This window comes from Pan paniscus, chromosome 11 (assembly GCF_029289425.2).
Source record: "Pan paniscus chromosome 11, NHGRI_mPanPan1-v2.0_pri, whole genome shotgun sequence".
In the NCBI taxonomy this organism is placed as follows: domain Eukaryota; kingdom Metazoa; phylum Chordata; class Mammalia; order Primates; family Hominidae; genus Pan; species Pan paniscus.
Window position 1 is genome coordinate 27,630,887 of NC_073260.2, and position 20,807 is coordinate 27,651,693.

At 38.2% G+C, this 20,807-nt stretch overlaps 1 protein-coding gene across 2 annotated transcripts in view; it reads left to right on the forward strand.

The window, feature by feature from the left end:
* Positions 1-4,292: 4,292 nt before the first annotated feature.
* The window catches only part of SHOC1 (shortage in chiasmata 1), a 115,773-nt gene continuing 99,258 nt past the window's right edge, over positions 4,293-20,807 (forward strand). The window contains exons 1-4 of one of the 2 annotated variants that reach the window (XM_055117251.3): positions 4,293-4,556; positions 7,881-7,961; positions 13,311-13,434; positions 18,348-18,435. In XM_055117251.3, coding sequence (XP_054973226.1) covers positions 7,917-7,961; positions 13,311-13,434; positions 18,348-18,435 — 257 coding nt within the window. In that variant the 5' untranslated portion in view covers positions 4,293-4,556; positions 7,881-7,916. Of the gene's footprint in view, positions 4,557-7,795; positions 7,962-13,310; positions 13,435-18,347; positions 18,436-20,807 lie in introns of those variants that run through there. The other variant, XM_034967985.3, reaches the window with a different exon arrangement.

The following is a 20,807-nucleotide window of genomic DNA, read 5'->3' on the forward strand; positions in this document are numbered from 1 at the left end:
AGCGTGTGAGTACAATAATGAAGTTTGATATTATTACAAGAGATTTCCGTAAATGTGTCGAATTGGTCTGGACAGTAGAGGAATTTTTTTCCTCCTTCCCATCCTCATCTTAGTTTATATTGAAGGGTGTTTTATTTCAACTTGTTTTATTTCCATTTAGGTTCAAAATAACAATGGTGCAAATAATGGTGAATTAAAACTTATAGGGAAAAGCAGTTGTTCTAAGATTCTCTCATCATATGCACAATTTTAGAAATGATGCAGAAACATTATCTACTAAGAAAAAAACATGATTTGGATATGATAAAATTATCTGTAAATATAGAAAGAAAACTATCTTTAGAAATTCACCAAAATAAACAGAAAACATTTACAAAACATGGATGACTCAAGAGCAAATATTCCTTTTAGAGAGTGTATGATCTCATTCAGAGTTTGGGCTCTGAAGTCATGCTACTTGGATTTGCAACTCTGTCTCATACTTTCAAGCTCATCTTGGATAAGAGACTTAAGTGGTCAATGCCCCAGGTTTCTCTTCTGTAAACTGGAGTTTGTAATATTTGTAAATTTATCTAGCTTATGAGTTGTTGCAAAGTGTTTAGAATAGTGCTTGGCACATAATGAGTGCTAAAAAAAATTTAGCTTTTTTTCTTTTCTTTTTTTTCTTTCTTTCTTTTTTTTTTTTTTTTGAGACAGAGTCTCACTCTGTCACCCAGGCTGGAGTGCAGTGGCATGATCTCGCTCACTGTAACCTCTGCCCCCCAGAGTTCAAGTGATTCTCTTGCCTCAGCCTCCCAAGTAGCTGGGATTACAGGTGCGTGCCACCACACTTGGTTAATTTTTTTTTTTTTTTTGAGATGGAGTCTCACTCTGTTGCCCAGGCTGGAGTGCAATGGTACGATCTCGGCTCACTGTAACTTCTGCCCCCGGGTTCAAGCGATTCTCCCCGCCTCAGCCTCCTGAGTAGCTGGGATTATAGGCACCTGCCACCACATCTGGCTAATTTTTGTATTTTTAGTAGAGACAGGGTTTCATCACGTTGGCCAGGTTGGTCTTGAACTTCTGACCTCAGGTGATCCTCCTGCCTCAGCCTCCCAAAGTGTTGGGATTACACACGTGAGCCATGGTGCCCAGCCTGGCAGCTATTTTTAAGTTAGTATTCTGAATGTGGCAGAGATTGCTGTGTATTTCCCAATATATGTTTTTTTCTTATATTAATAATAGAATTTCCAAATAGTAACTATGCACATAACTGTTCAGAATGAACACTGCATCTTCCAGCCTTTGCTGCAACTAGACATCTACTAGATCTCAACATTTTCAAGTATGAAATTGCTAAGAGTTGGTGAGGATATAGAGCAGTACAGACTGTTAAACATTACTGATGGGTGAATCGGTATAATCACTTAGGAAAACAGTTTGGTGTTAGTCAATAAATGTGAAGATATGTATACTCAACAATCCAAAACATTTTCCTAAATCTATATTCCAGAGAAACATGTATGTGTACTAGGATACATGTACAAGGATATTGTAGCAGCATTCTTTGTAATATACAAGAATTAGAATAATCCAAAGGTCCATCAACAGTTGAATGGATAAATTGAAGTATGCTTATACAATAGGATACTATTGTATCCTATTTAATAATCATCATATATAATTGAAATCATCATATATAATACATCGAATGAAATTGATGAAATTGAATCATCATATACAATAAACATCCACTGAATAGAAGAAGCAAGAACCAAAGTAACACAAACACCAAGATTCAAAAATAGGCAAACTATGTCATTTAGAAATGCATACTTGGGTGAAACACTTTAAAGAAAAGCAAGGCAATGATTACCATAAAGTCAGAATTATAGTAATCTCTAGGTCTAGAGGGAGACTTCCTCTAGGGAGAGTTGTGATTAGAAAGGAAAAGCGGGCTTCTGAAATTCCAATGCTCTGTTTCTTCACTTGAGGGGAGGCTCCATGGACATTTCCTTAAAATAATTTTTATAACTATACATTGTGGTACAGTTTCTGTGTAAACATTATATTTCTATGTGAACATTATATTTTACAATTTAAGTTACATATATATAAAGAGACATTGTGCCTTTGGCCTTTGTTCCTTTTCAGTCCTTCCTCCATCCTGCTTCCTGAAACAGAAGCTGCCACCTGAGACCATGAAAACAAGGACCACTACACAGAAATAGCAGAAAAATGAGCTGGTAGGAAGTTAAGACCCAGAGGACTTAGTGGGGCAGAGCTGCCATATCAGTCCTTAACCTTTGTACCTCTGGACTTCATTTACATGAAAGAGAAATATATTTAATATTATTTTGGAATTTTCTGTTATTTATACAGCTAGGCCTGATTTTAACTAATGCACCTTTACACTAGATTTTCAAAAAGACAACCTACCCAATAGGAAAATCACTTGATCTCATACACACACAAACACACACACACAAACATACAGATGCATATACACACATACACAGCCACATGCATAATTAGACAATTCATGGAAGAAGAAATCCAAAGGATTCATAAACATCTAAAACATGTTTAATCTCAGCAGTAGTCAGAGAAATGCAAACTAAAACAAGATAGAATTTTTCATGCATCAGCCTGGCAAAAATTTCTAAAGAGCAATATATTCAGTACTGTTGGGTATTCAGGAGACTGATGACCCTTTTCTGGTACTGTTAATGTAAACTGCTATACATTTTTGGAAGGAAAATTGGCAATATCTATTAAATTTGAAATGCTCTTACAATTTCAGCCAGCAAGCCAAAACAAATCTATGCCACAGAAAGTATTCAAGAGCATATGTCCAAGAATTCTTACTGCAGCATTATTTGTCATTGTTTCCAAAAAATTGGAAACAATCTGTTAATCCATCAGTAGTGGAATGTTAAGATAAATCATGGCATGTAGTTACTATAAAATATTATGCAGCTATTTTTAAAAGTAATAATTTTTACATATAATTAGCCAATCGACGTTGTACATGCATATCTGAATAAATTTGTATGAACATACAACAAAGTGTGAAAAGAATCAACCCAGATTGTTAATATTGGTTACCTGGGAGTTGGGGTGGGAATGGCGATTACTTTCTCTGTATACATCTTCGGATGGTTTTCCTGTTTATAGTAAGGATAAGCATGTGTTATTTTTGTTTTTTGGGTTTTTTTGTTGTTGGTTTTTCTGTTTGTTTGTTTCTGATACGGAATCTTGCTCTGTCCCCCAGGCTGGAATGCAGTGGCATGATCTCGGCTCACTACAACCTCCGCCTCCCGGGTTCAAGCGATTCTGCTGCCTCAGCCTCCCAAGTAGCTGGGATTACAGGGGCGTGCCACCACACCCGGCTGATTTTTTTTTTTTTTTTTTTTGTATTTTTAGTAGAGATGAGGTTTCACCATGTTGACCAGGCTGGTCTCGAACTCCTGACCTCAGGTGATCCACCCGCCTCAGCCTCCCAAAATGCTGGGATTACAGCGTGAGCCACCACGCCCGGCCAATTTTTGTAACTTTTACAAAGATATTTAATTTAAAATTGATTTTAATAAAAGGTGGACACCCAAGAACACAGGATGATTAATGCACTTCAATGTTAGGTGAATATCTTTAAAACTGATTATTGTCAAACATTAAATCCATATAACCGAAGCAAACTGCACACACCTGTACAAAATAAAGGAAGTAACTTAAGAAAATAAAGCGACTTATCCACTGACATTTCACAATTAGTATTTGAACAATCAACTCAAAAGGCACCCATGTGTTAGTAAAGTAAATAAATGCATGTTACTTCTTGCAATCTTCTGGGAAGGAGTTTAATGCCAAGCCGTTTCATGGAAAAGACAGGAGTTAAGAAATATGGAGGAAAGAATAATTATTCCTCATCAGGCGAGTCTGGCGATACCTAAATGTGTGTATGTAAGGGGGTGGCTTTAATTAAGGTATACAATCCACATGTGTCAATTGAAAAGCAGTATCTTCCTGCCCCTCCTCAAAAGTTCTTCTGCTACCAAGCCATGACCCACACCTAGCCAGACCCGAGGCACGTTTGCCTCCTCTCTCTTGCCTTTCTCTTTCCCTGAATCTGTCTGATTGCTAAATCCTCCCACCCTTACCTCTGAAAGGCTTCTGCCCTCGCCCTCCTGCTAACCCTGCCGCGTTTTGCCCGGCCTCGCTAACAACGTGGGAGCCGCCACTCCCAAAGAAGTCCGGACTGCTTTGCCGGGTCTTCCCAACCCTTCACAACCAGCTCTTTCTAGCCTCACGCCGACTTCTCCACCGTCACACTCCGCCCAGTGCTACGAGGGTTCTGCTCTCTCCCGAGGACCTCGGCGCTGCCCAGGCTGCAGCCTCGGATCCCCACAGTCCTTACCTCCCTAGGCTGTGCCCACTCGCGGACGGAAGTGCCCGGAGCCCAAGGGGCGGGGCCTGGTCTGGCCAATGGAAACACAGAGTGCAGGCTCAGCGGTCACGTGTCCAGCGGGCGGGAATTTTACCCCAGGAAGAGATGCAGGAGGCGATTTTTACCTCAGGTAAGAGCCCTGAGAGGCTGGAGGCAGGAGAGAGGGTGATTTTGAGGGCTGAGGGGAGGAAAAGGTCGTATGGGACCAAAGAAGTATGGCAGCTCAGGAATCTCCGGAAAACGCATCTGTGAGGCCCGGCCGATGTGGCTCTGTAGAGACAAAACCCCAGACCCACTGTCCACTTAACCTGAGAATAGAAGGTGTGAAGGTCTCAGAGATGCTGGTGGGATTTCAGCCCATCACCTAGAAGTTGTATGGGCTAAACAATAAGGGAAAATAGGTGCACCTCGCCTTCTCTGCCATGTTACGTTTTTTGTCTGTTTTAAGACAGGGTCTCGCTCTGTTGCCCAGGCTGGCGTGCAGTGGCGCGATCTCGGTTCACTGCAACCTCTGCCTCCCGAATTCAAGAGATTCTCCTGCCTCAGCCTCCCGAGTAGTTGGGACTACAGGCGTCCTCCACCACGTCTGGCTAATTTTTATATTTTTAATAGAGACGGGGTTTTGCCATGTTGAACCGGCTGGTCTCGAACTCCTGACCTCAAGTGACCCACCCGCCTCCGCCTCCCGAAGTGCTGGGATTACAGGTGTGAGCCACCACTTCCGGCGGAGCTTATTTTTTTTTTTTTTTTTTTTAAGTGTGGTTTTTATGTGAGGGAGTGAAGAAGGCAGAAAGCTCCTGATGCCTTAGGCTGGTGGGGAGAGGTGGGAAGCCAGCCCGAAGATTCACACTCACCTGTGAGTGCTTTTAAATAATCTTGGGGCCTGGCATATGGTGGCTCAGGCCTGTAATCCCAGCACTTCGGGAGGCTGAGGCGAGAGGATTGCCTGAGCTCAGGAGTTCGAAATCAGCCTGGCCAACATGGCGAAACCCCGTCTCTATTAAAAATACAAAAATTAGCCGGGCATGGTGGCACCCGCCTGTAATCCCAGCTACTCGGTAGGCTGAGGCAGGAGAATCGCTTGAACCCGGGAGCTGGAGGTTGCAGTGAGCCAAGATCGCACCATTGCACTCCAGCCTGGGGACAGAGGGAGACACTGTCTCAAAAAAATATTTGATTAATTAATTAAATCATCATCATCATCATCATCATCATCATCATCATCATCATCATCTTGGGAAAGCTTACTTCCTGGCCTTGTGCCTGACCTCATTATCGTGTGCATTTCCATTTTGGTCCAGTAGTCCAGTAGATGTTTGTTAGGAAGTAGCACAAAAGAAATAAAATCTTTAGAAAAAGATTAAAAAAAAAAATTCGAGAATTGCTGCAATTCAAAACTTGATCATTTTAAATTACCCTCTCTCTAACCATGATTTTGTTCATTTCCCCCATATCTTTGGTTTTAGAAATAAGAGCAATGTATCGTTTTTGCTTCCACCCACCACTATTAGATGGATTCGATATCTGTATTACAATGAAATAAACTTGATAAACGGGATTCTAAGCATGTATATAACATATGGCATCTTATTAAGTAGTACATATTTAGCATGAATTTCAGTGGTTGACTTCAATACAAAAGTAATTATTTCTTAAGGTAATTGGTGAGAGTGATAGAAATACTAGGCTTCACAAGAAAAGAAAAGTTAATATAAATGCTGACAATAAGCTGAATGGGTAAAGTCAGTAAAGTTGAGTTTCTTGTTAACTTTTTGCAATGGCTTTTAGAATGAGACAATCAGTTTTTTCTGAAAGTGCAACACCAAGAAATGGAAGTTCTAGAATCAATATTTGCTTGAAAGATCAGTGACAGGCCGGGCGCGGTGGCTCACGCCTGTAATCCCAGCACTCCGGGAGACCGAGACGGGCGGATCACAAGGTCAGGAGATCGAGACCATCCAGTCTAACACGGTGAAACCCTGTCTCTACTAAATATACAAAAAATTAGCCGGGCGTGTTGGCGGGCGCCTATAGTCCCAACTACTCAGGAGGCTGAGGCAGGAGAATGGCGTGAACCTGGGAGGCGGAACTTGCAGTGAGCTGAGATCCGGCCACTGCACTCCAGCCTGGGGGACAGAGCGAGACTCCGTCTCAAAAAAAAAAAAAGATCAGTGATACACTGGGTGTAAAAGACATAGAGGTGCAATGATTGGAAATATTCTCAGAGAAGTAACCACCAGTAAAATAATGCCCACGTTGGTCCTGTTTAAGAGTGAAAGAGGGTGGCCACACTATATATTCTCCACACCACAGAATCTAACAATATTAAAGACAATTCAGATAACATATTTGTCTCATTTTAATTGGAAAACATATTGTAATATCCAAAAATCCTTCTGAGTCATTAAACAAATAAACTAATTGTGCTCTGGGTTGTTTTTGTTTTTGGTTTGAGATAGAGTCTGGCTCTGTTGCCCAGTTGGGAGTGCAGTGGTGTGATCTTGGGTCACTGCAACCTCCACCTCCCAGGCTCAAGCAATTCTCGTGCCTCAGCCTCTCGGGTACCTGGTACTACAGGTGCACACCACCACGCCCAGCTAATTTTTGTATTTTTAGTAGAGATACAAAAATTTTGTATTTTTGTATTTTACATCATGTTGACCAAGCTGGTCTCAAACTCTTGGCCTCAAGTGATCCGCCACCTCAGCCTCTCAAAGTGCTGGGATTACATGTGTGAGCCAACATGCCTGGCCTGGATTGTTTTAAAAGTTTGTTTTTAGTTTTTTACTAAAAGTTTTACACAGAAGTTACTCTGTCCTAGAGTAACTTCAAAACTGTAATTCCTTGAGTTCTCAAGTAAATGAGAACCATCCCGGACTAGTTAAGCATTCTAAATTTTACTTATTGCTTCATTAGATGGATTTGCTGATTTACCAATATGCCATAGTTGCTTTATTCCAAATGAGCTAGCTACTAGAAAATTCTAACTTTAGGCGTCTTATTTTCTAAGTAAGAGAATGGAAACAGTTTCACAAATTGTTTCCCAATTTTCCAAATCCTCCACTGTTTCAGCACAGAGTTCTGCCCTTGGTTACCCAATTTCAAGACCACTTGAGAAATATGGTTATTCTCAAGACCACTTGAGAAATATGGTTACACCACTCCGGCAATCTTGTAAATTTTAACCTCTTTTGCAACAAAATGATCACATTAAATATATTTCCACCAACCAACTAACAGCTATATGGTTTCAACAATAAGAAATTATTCAATTTTACATCAATATACATTATTTTCATATTAGATTTAAAATTATAGTAATGTATATTATTTTTACCAATGATTATCATTCAGAGCCTTTTTAAAAATGAGTGAACCAAAGTTTTGTGATTGAGATTTTCTGCACTTGACTTGCTATTTTACCAGTGTTTAATTTTAATTTTTGTATTTCCAGATGTTGAAATTTACACTGCTTTGAAAGAAAGAAGATATGTTTTCAGCATTGAAATATCATGCAATAGACTATTTATATGAGGTAGAGTGTTAGTGGCTTACTGTCTATTTACTGAGAATTATGATGTAAAAAGTGTTAACTACATTCAATATAGGTTGAGTATCCCTTATCTGAAATGCTTAGGATCAAAAGTATTTCAGATTTCTGATTTTTTTTCAGATTTTGGAATATTTTTATATATATAAAATGAGATATCTTGGGGATAAGACCCAAGTCTAAACACAAAATTTATTTATATTTTATATACACCTTATCCACATAGATTGAAGGTAATTTTATACAATATTTTAAATAACTCTGTGCATGAAACAAAGTTTGTGTACACTGAACTAACCATCAAAAAGCAAAAGTGCCAGTATCTTCATCACCCATTGGCATCATATTGGCACTCAAAAAGTTTTGGATTTTGGATTTCAAATTTTTGGATTAAGGATGCTCAACATGTATATGATAATTTTGCAGTAATCTTTAGATTGTTTATTAGTCTAATTACTTTTAGATTTATTGAAAATTATTTTCCACATTTAATGTCTTTAAAATGCCACTTTTGGCTGGGCGTGGTGGCTCACGCCTGTAATCCCAGCACTTTGGGAGGCCGAGGCGGGTGGATCACTAGGTCAAGAGTTCGAGACCAGCCTGGCCAACATGGTGAAACCCTGTCTCTACTAAAAATACAAAAAAATTAGCCGGGCATGGTGGTGGGCACCTGTAATCCCAGCTACTTGGGAGGCTGAGGCAGGAGAATCACTTGAATCTGGGAAGTGGAGGTTGCAATGAGCCGAGACTGCGCCACTGCACCCCAGTCTGGGCAACAGAGCGAGACTCCGTCTCAAAAAAAAAGCCACTTTTGGAAGGAAATTATTAAATTAAAATAATCAAACAATTAAAATGAATCCAAAGCTGTCAGGAGAAAAAAATGGAAACTCTTGACAAGTGTGGGGTGATTTTGCTAACAATCTGGAATGATCTTTCTTGAAATGAGTGGAGAAAAAAGAATCCCAGTTATCTCTATGAAATCATACTAATAGCATGCATTGACCACTTTCTGTGGGACAGATACTTTGCCCTTCTGATGGATTATATTAGGGTGGTGCAAAAGTAATTGCCGTTAATTTGCCATTAGTTAATTAAAAGTAATGGCAAAAGCCGCAATTACTTTTGCACCATCCTACTATCATTTTATCATCATAAGTACTTCGTGAGGCAGATACTATTATTTTACAGGTTTTACAATTTTATAGGTTAGAAAACTAGTTTCCAGATAAGTTAAATAGCTTTTATAATTGTCAGAGCTAAATTTCAAGCCCAGACACGTTGTTAGGAAACTAACTAGAGCAATTGTCATGCAACAGTCTGTTGTTCTTATGATCTTAGTTGACAAGTTAAATTTTTTTCTTTGTAACACTGACCCCATCTACCAAGGAAAAAAATTACTCCAGTATAATAAAACTGTGCTACATTTTACAGGAAATAAGAAAGACATGCAGGCATCTTCTGGTTTTATTATTCCCTCATAATTGAGAGAAGCAAATGTGTAGTTAAAAGATATCCATGGTAGGAATCAAAAGTCATCATAACAAAATATGTGTATTGGCCACTTGCAAAATTAGTCTGTATTCAAACATCCTGAAACTTTTTTTTGCCCACGGTATTTTGGTTTCTGCTGGTATACAACACTCCGTGATATAATACAAACGCAATACTAATCAATGGCAAATCTTGCAAAAGATGCAGGACTTGGTCAAGTTCATGAAAATGGTGTTGAGGAACTGCTCAAATAACAAGTAAAGATATTATGAAGTTCATGCAAAATTAGATCAGTTGACAGACAAGAGGAAGAGAATGGTTTGAATATCAAAGGAGTCAGAGATGCCTTGAAATCTTAAAATCTTAAAAAAAACTTAAAAAAACTTAAAATCTTCAAACATTTTCTAAAAATATCTTTTTCATGATCAAAGGTGAAGCAATGAGTAGTATCATGCATATCATTATATAATACAGTTTGTGGGAAAATTATAACAAAAAGTAATATTTATAACTATAAATGAAATTTTGTTATAAAACTTTTTATAACTTTCATTTTTTAGATTAAATACTAATCAACTTTTTTTTCCTATTTACTGTGAATCTTTGGTCCTTATTTGATATAAATTACCTTAAGTAATCTTTTTCTCTTTACCACTTATCCTTGGATAATAAGGACTTCTTATTTAATATGTTATAACACCTTCAGCAAACATTAAAAAGTCTTGAGAAATAATGCAAGAAATTATCATTTGTCCAAATACATAGGATAATGAATTATGTGAGAAATTAGAATCACTGGGGAAGGGCTTCATAGAAGAGATATTGTTTAAGATGGGCCTTGAAAGATGAGTTGGATCTTGATAGAGAAGAATAACAGGGCATTTTCAGAGGTACAGTGTAGACCATGGTGTTAACCAGCAAGTGACCACTGAACGTTAAGGGAGGTAGTGAAGAGACTAGTCTATTTAGAGAGACTAGAGTAATGGAAGATAAAGTTGGAAAGTAAAGGCAGAGCCAAATTAAAGAGAACACTGACTCATTTACAAACTTATTAACTGATTTAACATTCCTTTAAAGAAACAGTTCCCTTTATTAGATATATTTTTTAAAATTAGAAATGAATTTGCTGGTTGTAACAAAGGAAATAATGCAAAGATAAATGTTAAGCATCCACATTATACTGTTTAGTGAAAAAAAGCACATTGCTAAGTGATATGTAAATGATGTCATCCCGTTTTTTGTCAAGTACTTACACATATATTTTAGCTTAACCTAGAAAAAATATCTGTAGGAAAATACATCAAACTACTACTGATATTACAAGGGGCCTTGACTTTCTCAGTTATGTGGTTCTGTGTTATCTGATACAGGCATACTTCAGCAACAGCAAATATCACAATAAAGTCAGTCATGTGAATTTTTTGGTTTCCCGGTGCATATAAAATTTATGTTTATACTTGGGAGGCTGAGGCGGTCAGATCACCTGAGATCAGGAGTTTGAGACCAGCCTGGCCAACATGGCAAAACCCTGTCTCTACCAAAAGTACAAAAATCAGCCGGGCTTGGTGGTGGGCGCTTGTAATCCCAGCTACTCAGGAGGCTGAGGCAGGAGAATAGCTTTTTTTTTTTTATTCTCATTTTTTTGTTTTTGTTTTTTTGAGACGGAGTCTCGCTGTGTCATCCAGGCTGGAGTGCAGCTTGAACGCGGGAGGCTGAGGTTGCAGTGAGCCGAGATCACGCCACTGCACTCCAGCCTGGGCGACAAAAGCGAGACTCCGTCTCAAAAAAAAAAAAAAAAGTTATGTTTATGCTATACTATAGTCCATTAAGTGCAGTAGCACTATGTCTTAAAAAACCATGGGCATACCTTAACTGAAAAATACTTTATTGCTAAAAAATGATAATAAATAATTACCTGAGTCTTCAGTGAGTCATAATCTTTTTGCTGGTGGAGCATCTTGCCTTGAAGTTGACGGCTGCTGACTGATCAGAGTGGTGGCTGTGGCAATTTCTTAAGGCAACAATGAAATTTGCTTCATTGATTCTTTCAGTCACCAAAGATTTCTCTGTAGCATGCAGTGCTGTTTGATAGCATTTTACTCACAGAACTTCTTTGAAAATTAGACTCAATCCTCTCAAACTCTGCTGCTGCTTTATCAACTAAGTTTATGGAATAATCTGAATCCTTTGTTGTCATTTAAACAATGTTTACAGTATCTTCACCAGGAGCAGATTCCATCTCAAGAAACCCCTTCCTTTGCTCATCCATAAGAAGCAGCTCCTCATCTGTTCAAGTTTTATCATGAGATTGCAGTAATTCAACCACAACTTCAGGCTCCATTTTTAATTCAAATTCTCTTGCTATTTCTATCACCTCTATAGTTATGTACTTCCTCCACTTAAGTCTCGAATCCCTGAAAGTCATCCATGCAGGTTGGAATCAACTTCTTTCAAACTTCTGTTCATGTTGATATTTTGACCTCCTCTGATGATCACGAATGTTCTTAATGGTATCCAGAATGGTTCTCCTTTCTCAAAGGTTTTCAATTGACTTTGCCTAGATCTATCAGAGGAATCACCATCTATGGCAGCTATATCCTTACAAAATGTATTTATTTCTATAAGACCTTAAAGTTGAAATGACTCCTTGATCCATAGGCTGCAGAATACATATTGTGTTAGTAGGTTTGAAAACATTAATCTCCTTGTACATCTCCATCAGAGCTCTTGGGTGGCCAGGTGCATTATCACCAAGCAGTAATATTTTTAAAGTAATCTTTTTTTCCCCCCAAAAGTAGGTCTCAACAATAGGCTTAAAATATTCGGTAAACCATGTTGTAAATACATGTGCCATCATCCAGGCTTTGTTATTCCATTTATAGAGCATAGACAGGGTAGATTTAGTATAATTCTTAAGGGCCCTGGGATTTTCAGAATGGTAAATGAGCATTAGCTTCAACTTAACATCACCAACTGCATTAGCTTCTAGCAAGAGAGTCAGCTTGTCCTTTGAAGTTTGAACACAGACATTGACTTCTTTCTAGCTATGAAAGTCCTCGTTGGCATCTTCTTCTAACAGAAGGCTGTTTTGTCAGAATACACACAACATTTTTCAATTAATTTGCTGTCTTATATGGTGCAGTTCATGCCACCCCCAAACAATTACAATGATAACTAACATCAAAGACCACTGATCACAGATTATCATAACATATAGAATAATAACAGAAAAGTTTCAAATGTTGGGACAGTTACCAAAACGTGACACAGGAAGTGAGCACATGCTTTTGGAAAAATGGCAGAGACAGATTTGCTCATCACGGGGTTGCCACAAAGCTTCAATTTGTAAAAAAAAAAAAAAAAAAAAAAAAAAAAATCTGCAGAGCACAATAGAATAAAGCACAATAAAGTGAGGGATGCCTGTTTTTTTTGTTGTTGTTTTTTTGACACAGAGTCTCACTTTGTCGCCCAGGCTGGAGTGCAGTGGCACGATCTCGGCTCACTGCAAACTCCACCTCCCAGGTTCACGCCATTCTCCTGCCTCAGCCTCCCGAGGAGCTGGGACTACAGGCGCCCACAACCACGCCCGGATAATTTTTTTGTATTTTTAGTAGAGATGGGGTTTCACCGTGTTAGCCAGATGGTCTCAATCTCCTGACCTTGTGATCTGCCTGCCTGGGCCTCCCAACGTGCTGGGATTAGGTATGCCTGTTTTTATAAGGAGCATGTATTACTTTTAAAGAAAAATCATATAAGTTTCAAAGTATAGAGAATTTTAATATATTCTGAATATTGATAAATAGTACATGTTAAAAGATTTTCTAATCTTTCTTTCTTCCACAGAATGTGGTTAGAAAGAAGTTTTACAGAGATGCTTTATTGCTTCGAATCCCTTCATGTTTATATCAAGATGAAAGTTACCATGTAGCAGTTACTGATAATAAATTTAGGAGGCCATGGACAAGAGGTATGTTTGTTTTCATTTCTTAAAAATGTGTTTTAAAAGCCATTTCAGAGTTTAGCACAGCAAATTATTAAGAATATGCAATGTTTTACTAATTAAAAACTCATTGCATCTATTCATGTCAGAATTCCAAGAAGTTAACAACTTAGTATTTTATTATAGAATTTAGGTAACTAAATAAGGAATTGGAAAGCTTATATTTGATATGAATAAACCAAATAAAAGATATGTAGATGATGAAGACTTAAAATAGTCTAACATTGTAAACATTTGTTTTATTATAATAGAATTTTTCTTGACTATCTGAGGCCTACTTCGAGTTGTAATGGCACACCGAATATAAAATTATTTTTAAGCATATATGTATAAAATAGTTTTTTGTTTGTATCAAGTCATGGACTAGTAAAAAAGTAGCCTCCTTGGAGGAGTCAAGTCAGTTAACAGCATTTACTTGGTATATATTATGTACCAAACACTGTTATAAGTACTAAGGACACAGTTACTTAAAAGACATAGAAGTAGTCTCTGCTCTCAGTGGGTTTTAGACTGGTAAGGAGGATACAGCAACAAAACCATTAAATATATAAACTAGTATCTGATATTGATAAATGTATAGAGAAGAGACAGTAATGCTAAGTGATATGAAATTGTGGGAGTAGGGAGTTGCTATTTCCTAAGATAGTTAGGGAAATGTCTCTCTCAGGAGGAGGACATTTGAGTTGAGACCTGAATGATGGGAAAGCAACAACCATGAAAAATATGGGGGAAAAGCCCTTCAAGCAAATGCAAAGTTCCTGACTCAAGAACGAACTTGATGTGTATAAGGACCAGAAAATTAAGCTATTGTGACTTGGTAATGAAAAAGGGACTGAGAAGTAGGCAATTTCCGAATAAGGCTTTGTAGGCCATAACAGTGAGTTTGTTTGTTTGTTTATTTTGATTACAGCTGCAATAGACTGAATGTTTGTGTCCCCCCAAATTTATATTTGAAGGTGGGGCCTTTGGGAGGTGACTAGAACATGAGGATGGAGTCCTCATGAAAGGGATTAGTACCCTTATAAAAGAGACCCCAAAGAGCTCCCTTGACCTTTCTGCCATGTGAGGCCAGCAAGAAGACAGCCACCCATGAACCAGGAAGTGGGCCCTCACTAGACACTGAATCTTCTGGTGCCTTAATCTTGGACCTCCCAGCCTCCAAAGCTATGAGAAATGGATGTTTGTTGTTTGAGCCACCCAGTCTATGATATTTTTGTTATAGCAATATAGACTGACTAAGACAATTGTGGATATGGGAAGTCACTGGACAATTTTAAGAAAGGGAATGATATAACCTGATTTATGCTGTAGAAAGATAGTTATGATTGTCTGGAGAATAGAAAGGGTGGGGATTTAGGAGTCAAGAGGAGAGACAGAGAAATCTATCAGGGAGCTATTGTAGTAGCCCAGAACCTAAACTCTGGATAAAATATTACAGTGTCTTGGACAAGGCTTATAGTAACGGAGATGTGAGATGTACTTAAAATCTAGCTTATTTTACAAATTGTCAACAGTGAGGGGGTCACAAAATAGAAGAATAAAGATTTTCTTCTAGGTTTTTGACCTGAGAAACCAGGTAGATGACAGTGCCATTTCCTAAAATAGAGAAAGGCTTATAGAGAAGCCAATTTGTGGTCAGAGTCAACAGCTCTGCTTCAGCCAGATTATTAGGCATCTAAATGGATCATTAAGAAGGCAATTGGTTACATTAATCTTGAGCACAGCTGCTCAGGACAGTTCTCTGGGTGGCCTTGGCCTCCTTTTCTCACTTGAAGTTCTTAAGAATAACTATAAAATGTGCTGGGAATGCAACATTCTGAGATAAAGGGGGAGCTGGCCAGAACAGCCTAGGCTCTGTGCCAGTCTTCCCCCACCCACAAAACAGGATGTCCTTCAGTGCTTTAGCCTAGCACGTCCTTTGACCTCAGAACATCAAACCCAGGTGGACTGCTTTCTGGGGTTCTTCAGCTGCTGTGCAAGTATGGCACATGAAGACTTCATTTGCCCTGGACAGCTTTCCTGAGCCTTACGGGACCAGTTCACAATGAATCCTAGGCTTCCGTTGTCCCTTGTTACCTATCTGTAAGTAATAAATCTACTTCATGTAACTTCCTGTGTATGGGTATTCTGTCTCACCATACTCAAACAAGTTGGTAATCGGTACACAGTGAACCTGCTTCTCAAGCTGGAGCTTCAAATTGGAGTTTTCAATATGTAAATTACACATAAACCTGTGAAACTAGATGAAGTCACTGAGAGCATGAGTATAAATAGATTAGAAGGCCTAGGACAGAGCCCTGGAACACTCTAACAGTTAAAAGTCTGATGTAAAAGGAGTTACCTAAGAAGCGAGATAGGAAAATCAAATGATTCTGGCATAGAATTCTAAAGAAGAAAGTGCTTCAAGAAGGAAGTAGTAGTCCAATGCGTTGGGTTCCTGTTAAAAGCTCAAGTTATCTGAGGATAGTGAGTTGACCATTAGCTTGACTAAATGTAGGTCATTGATGACTTTGATAAGAGTGGTTTGCCGGGAATATTGGTTATTAATATGATTGGAATATAATTGGAGTGTGATAGGAATATATTGGAATATGATTGGAGTATGTTGAGAAGATAATGGGAAGTGGGAAAGTGAGAGAGTGAATTTGAATATTTTGGGGAATTTTGCTATGAAGAAAAATTTTTAAATGATGGACTAACTTATGGGAGAAGTGGAGTAAAGAGTTATTCTTTTTTGTTTTTTATGTGTGATTTTTAAAAAATACATGATGAGAGAGACTGTAAAATGTTTGCCAATGGAAACAATTTTGGTAAAAAGAGAATAAGACGATGCAGGAAAGAAAAAGGATAACAGGAGTAAAAGGGGATAGGATCAAGAGCACAGTTAGAGAAGTTAGTATTCAGTAGGAACTAAAATAATTCTTCCCCTGTGTAGATACGAAGATAGAGTTTGCAGGTACTTATGCCAGTAAGTTGGTAGAATTGGTGGTGGAAAATGAGGTAGTTCTCTGTATCAGTTTTCTATGTGAAGGTAAGATCATACACTGAAAGTGGATAATGGAATGAACACTAAAGATTTGAAGGGGTAATGTGTGAATTAGCTGTCTTAAAGAGCAAGAAAGCCAGTTTTGTTTTTGTTTCTTGTTTTTGTTTTTGTTTTTTTTTAGACCTCATCTGTGGTCAAGAAAGCCAGTTTTATTAAGGGGTATACTATTATCATCTGTCAATGTTGGGTGGCCATTTGAGATTTATAGTCATAATTTGTAATGAGTTCCTTTAGCATGGCTGGGTGATTTTTTTTCCAGTAATTTTCAACTGTTTTAGTGTACATACACAGAAAGTGTAGAGTAGGGGTTGTCCTAAGTTAGTAAAAGAGAAAGAGAGGCAAGAGAATCAAGACTCTTTGAAAGCAATGGTTATGGGACAGGCTATGGAACCTAAAGTGTTCTAAGCAGTTTGCATGCCACATTACATTTAATCTTTACAACGACACTCTGAAAAGGCTATTCTTCCTAGTTTGTACATAAAAAAAACAGAGGTGCAAAAAGGTTAAGATGTTTACCCAAGATCATATAGTTAATAAGTAGCAGTCCAAGGATTAAAATCTAGGCAGAGTGTTTCCAGAACCTGTACTCTTAACCACTAAACTTTTTTTCTTTTTTTATTTTGATATGGAGTCTTACTCTGTCTCCCAGGCTGGAGTGTAGTGGTGCTATCTCGGCTCACTGCAAGCTCCGCCTCCTGGGTTCATGCCATTCTCCTGCCTCAGCCTCCCCAGGAGCTGGGACTACAGGCACCCACCACCACGCCCGGATAATTTTTTTCTATCTTTAGTACAGACGGGGTTTCACCGTGTTAGCCAGGATGGTCTGGATCTCCTGACCTCGTGATCCACCCACCTCAGCCTCCCAAAGTACCACTAAACTCTTGTATTTTTTTTTTCATGTTTTTCAATGAGGCACAGGCGTAGATGTTAAATGATTTGTTCAAGGTAACAAAACTAGTAAGAAGTAACACTGGTGGTAGGTGGAATACTCAGTTCTATATTCTGACAGTAGTATATGACATGGTCTTTCTCCTTAAGGAACCAAAGGTCTAATTTGGGAGATAAGCTATGTACACATACAAATTTATTTATTTATTTATTTATTTATTTATTTATTTATTTATTTACAGAGTCTCACTCTCACCCAGGTGCCCAGGCTGGAGTGCAGTGGCACAATCTCTGCTCACTGCAGCCTCTGTTTCCCAGGTTCGAGGTATTCTCCTGCCTCAGCCTTCCAAGTAGTTGGGACTAGAGGCACGCACTACTATGCCCGGCTAAGTTTTGTATTTTTAGTAGAGATGGGGTTTTGCCATGTTGGCCAGGCTGGTCTCGAACTCCTGGCCTCAAGTTATCTGCCCACCTCAGCCTTTCAAAGAGCTGGGATTACAGGCGTGAGCCACTACGTGCCGCCTACAATTTTAAATATAGGACTGTATATGGTTGAGTACCCAAGTGCTACTGACAATATTATGGCCCTTCAAGGAGAATGTATCAGCTTGAGCTGGAATGGTTAATAGAAGCTTCATGAGGTATAGCATGAGCAGTTGAAAGGGACTATTTGGGATGGTAGTGCTGTATAAGCAAAAGAGAGGCTATAAAATGAGGGTGATATGTTCAGGTGATATTGTTCTAACTGTAGTTGATTGAAGGGCGGGGGTAGGTTGATGATAATGAGGATGACTATTAAAATATTTGGAATCAGGTATCACTTTGAAAAAATACATTTGTGAACAAATAAAGATAAAATCATAATGTAAAAGGTGAATGTTTGGCTTCCTTGAATTAAGTGTAAAAGAAAATTCTAGACATTAATGTTAACCATTATCCTTTCTAGTCTCAGCTGTTTCAGTTCCGGGAATGACGGATACCTCAGTCTTGGACCAATGGAAAGCAAGTTTCTTTGTGGAGGATTTCCTTGAGAAGTATGTATCCTTAATCTCAAATTTCTCTTTTACATCTAGTAGAAGATAAACAGTAAGTTCTCCAGATACCTAAAGAGGGAAAATCTCTTCCTTTATCTCTTCATGGATTTTCTTCTTTTATCTGAAGAAAAGGTCCTAATTTGAACCACAAAGGAGTGGTTAATAAGAGTGACTTATATCTTCTTTTTTAATTAGTAAACTTTCAATTAGTTTATCAATTAGTAAACTTTCTGTAGAAAGTAGCTATAAAAAGTTCTTTATATTAAAATTAGTCTTTTTTCCACCTATATTATAAATAAGATTTAAGGCTATTTTGTAATATATTTGGTCAAAACATTATTTATTATTTAAGCATTCATCAAATATTCATTATCATCCTATATATTAGATACAGATATAAAAATGAATAAGACATCGTCTTAACCTTCAAAGAACACAAGAAAACAAAGAATAGAGTTTTATAAAGAAATAATTACAATACAATGTGCAAAGTACAATGACAGAGATAGGCACCCAGAGCATAATATGAGGAGGAACATCTAACCTGTTCTACATTGTAAATGTAGGCATAAAGTAGAGATTTTGGTGCAATTTAATAATTTACTCTGTTGCTTCACTTCATGCACAGAATGCTGATCCAGCCTAGGAAAGATTTTGTTATTATTCCCATTTTCAAGTTTCTGTAATTTAAATTTTCCTTAGTTGTGCTTAAAAGAAACAAAAAAACATTGAAAGGTGTCTAGACTCTGGATACTGTGAAGCCCAATATACCATCTCTGTCACCTAGGAATTTAAAGTCAGGTTAGGAAAATAATAGATAAACATAGAAAAAATTAACAATGCAAGAATTAAATGGTAATATAGGATGACCAACATAAAGTCTATTACAAGGCATATAGCCAATTAGAAGTATGGATCATATGAATAAACTCCTAGCAGTGAGGAAACAGAAAAGCATAGTGAAAAAAGCTCTGCACTGTGAACTAAAATATGTAGCTTTTAAGCCTTGACTGGAAAAGTCAAGTGCTAACTACTTTGCTGGTCATTTTACCTGTGACCCTCATTTTATCAGTATGATGATGATGGATCAGTGCTTCTCAAACTTTACTGTACATATGAATCCCCTGAGGATCTTATTAAAATGCAGATTCTGGTTCAGTTAGTCTGTTTTGGAGCCTGAGATTCTGCAATTCTAATCTATTTCTAGGTGGTAATGATGCTGCCAGTCCAAAGACCTACCTTGAGTAACAAGATGCGAGACGATCTCTAAGATGTCTTTTCACCTTATGAGTTAGATTGGTAGAGCTGTGCATTTATAACTAGGAGAGGTCAGCTTCACAGAAGTAGGAATTGAGCTTGGGCTGGGCAATCAAAGAGAAATTAACTTGAGAGAAAGCATTTTGGGCAGAGGAAACAGCATGTCTCTAGGCATAGACACAGGAATATGCAATAAGTGTTTAGCAAAGGCAATAATTAGGCTAGTTTGGTGAAAACTAAATTATTGTTTCATAAGGTGAAAAAAGATCTTAGAGATCATCTCGCATCTTGTTACTCAAAGTAGGCCTTTGGACTGGCAGCATTAATACTACCTAGAAATAGATTGGAAATGCAGAATCTCAGGCTCCAAAACAGACTAACTGAATCAGAATCTACTTTCTGTCTATTGATTTGCCTATTCTGGATATTTCACATAAGTGGAATCCCACAATATGTGCTTTTATTGTGATTGGTTTCTTTTACTTAATATAATGTTTTCAGGGTTTATCCATGTTGTCACATGTATATGTGCTTTATCTCTCTCTCTCTCTCTCTTTTTTTTTTTTTTTTTTTGACACAGAGTCTCGCTCTGTCGCCTAGGCTGGAGTGCAGTGGTGCAATCTCAACTCATTGCAACCTCCGCCTCCTGGGTTCAAGTGATTCTTGTACATCAGCCTCCTGAGTAGCCGGAATTACAGGCATGCACTACCACACCTAGATAATTTTTGTATTTTTAGTAGAGATGGAGTTTCACCACGTTGGCCAGGCTGGTCTCAAACTCCTGGCCTCAAGTGATCCACCTGCCTTGGCCTCCCAAAGTGCTGGAATTACAGGTGTGAGCCACCACTCCTCACCAGTACTTTCTCTCTCTCTCTCTCTCTTTTTTTTTTTTTTTTGAGACAGAGTCTCTCTCTGTCACCTAGGCTAGAGTGCAGTGGTGTGATCTTGGTTCACTGAAACCTCTACCTCCCAGGTTTAAGTGATTCTCCTGCCTCAGCCTCCCGAGTAGCTGATATTACAGGCACCCACTAACATCCCCAGCTAAATTTTTTGTATTTTTAGTAGAGATGGAGTTTCACCATGTTGGTCAGGATGGTCTCAAACTCCTGATCTCA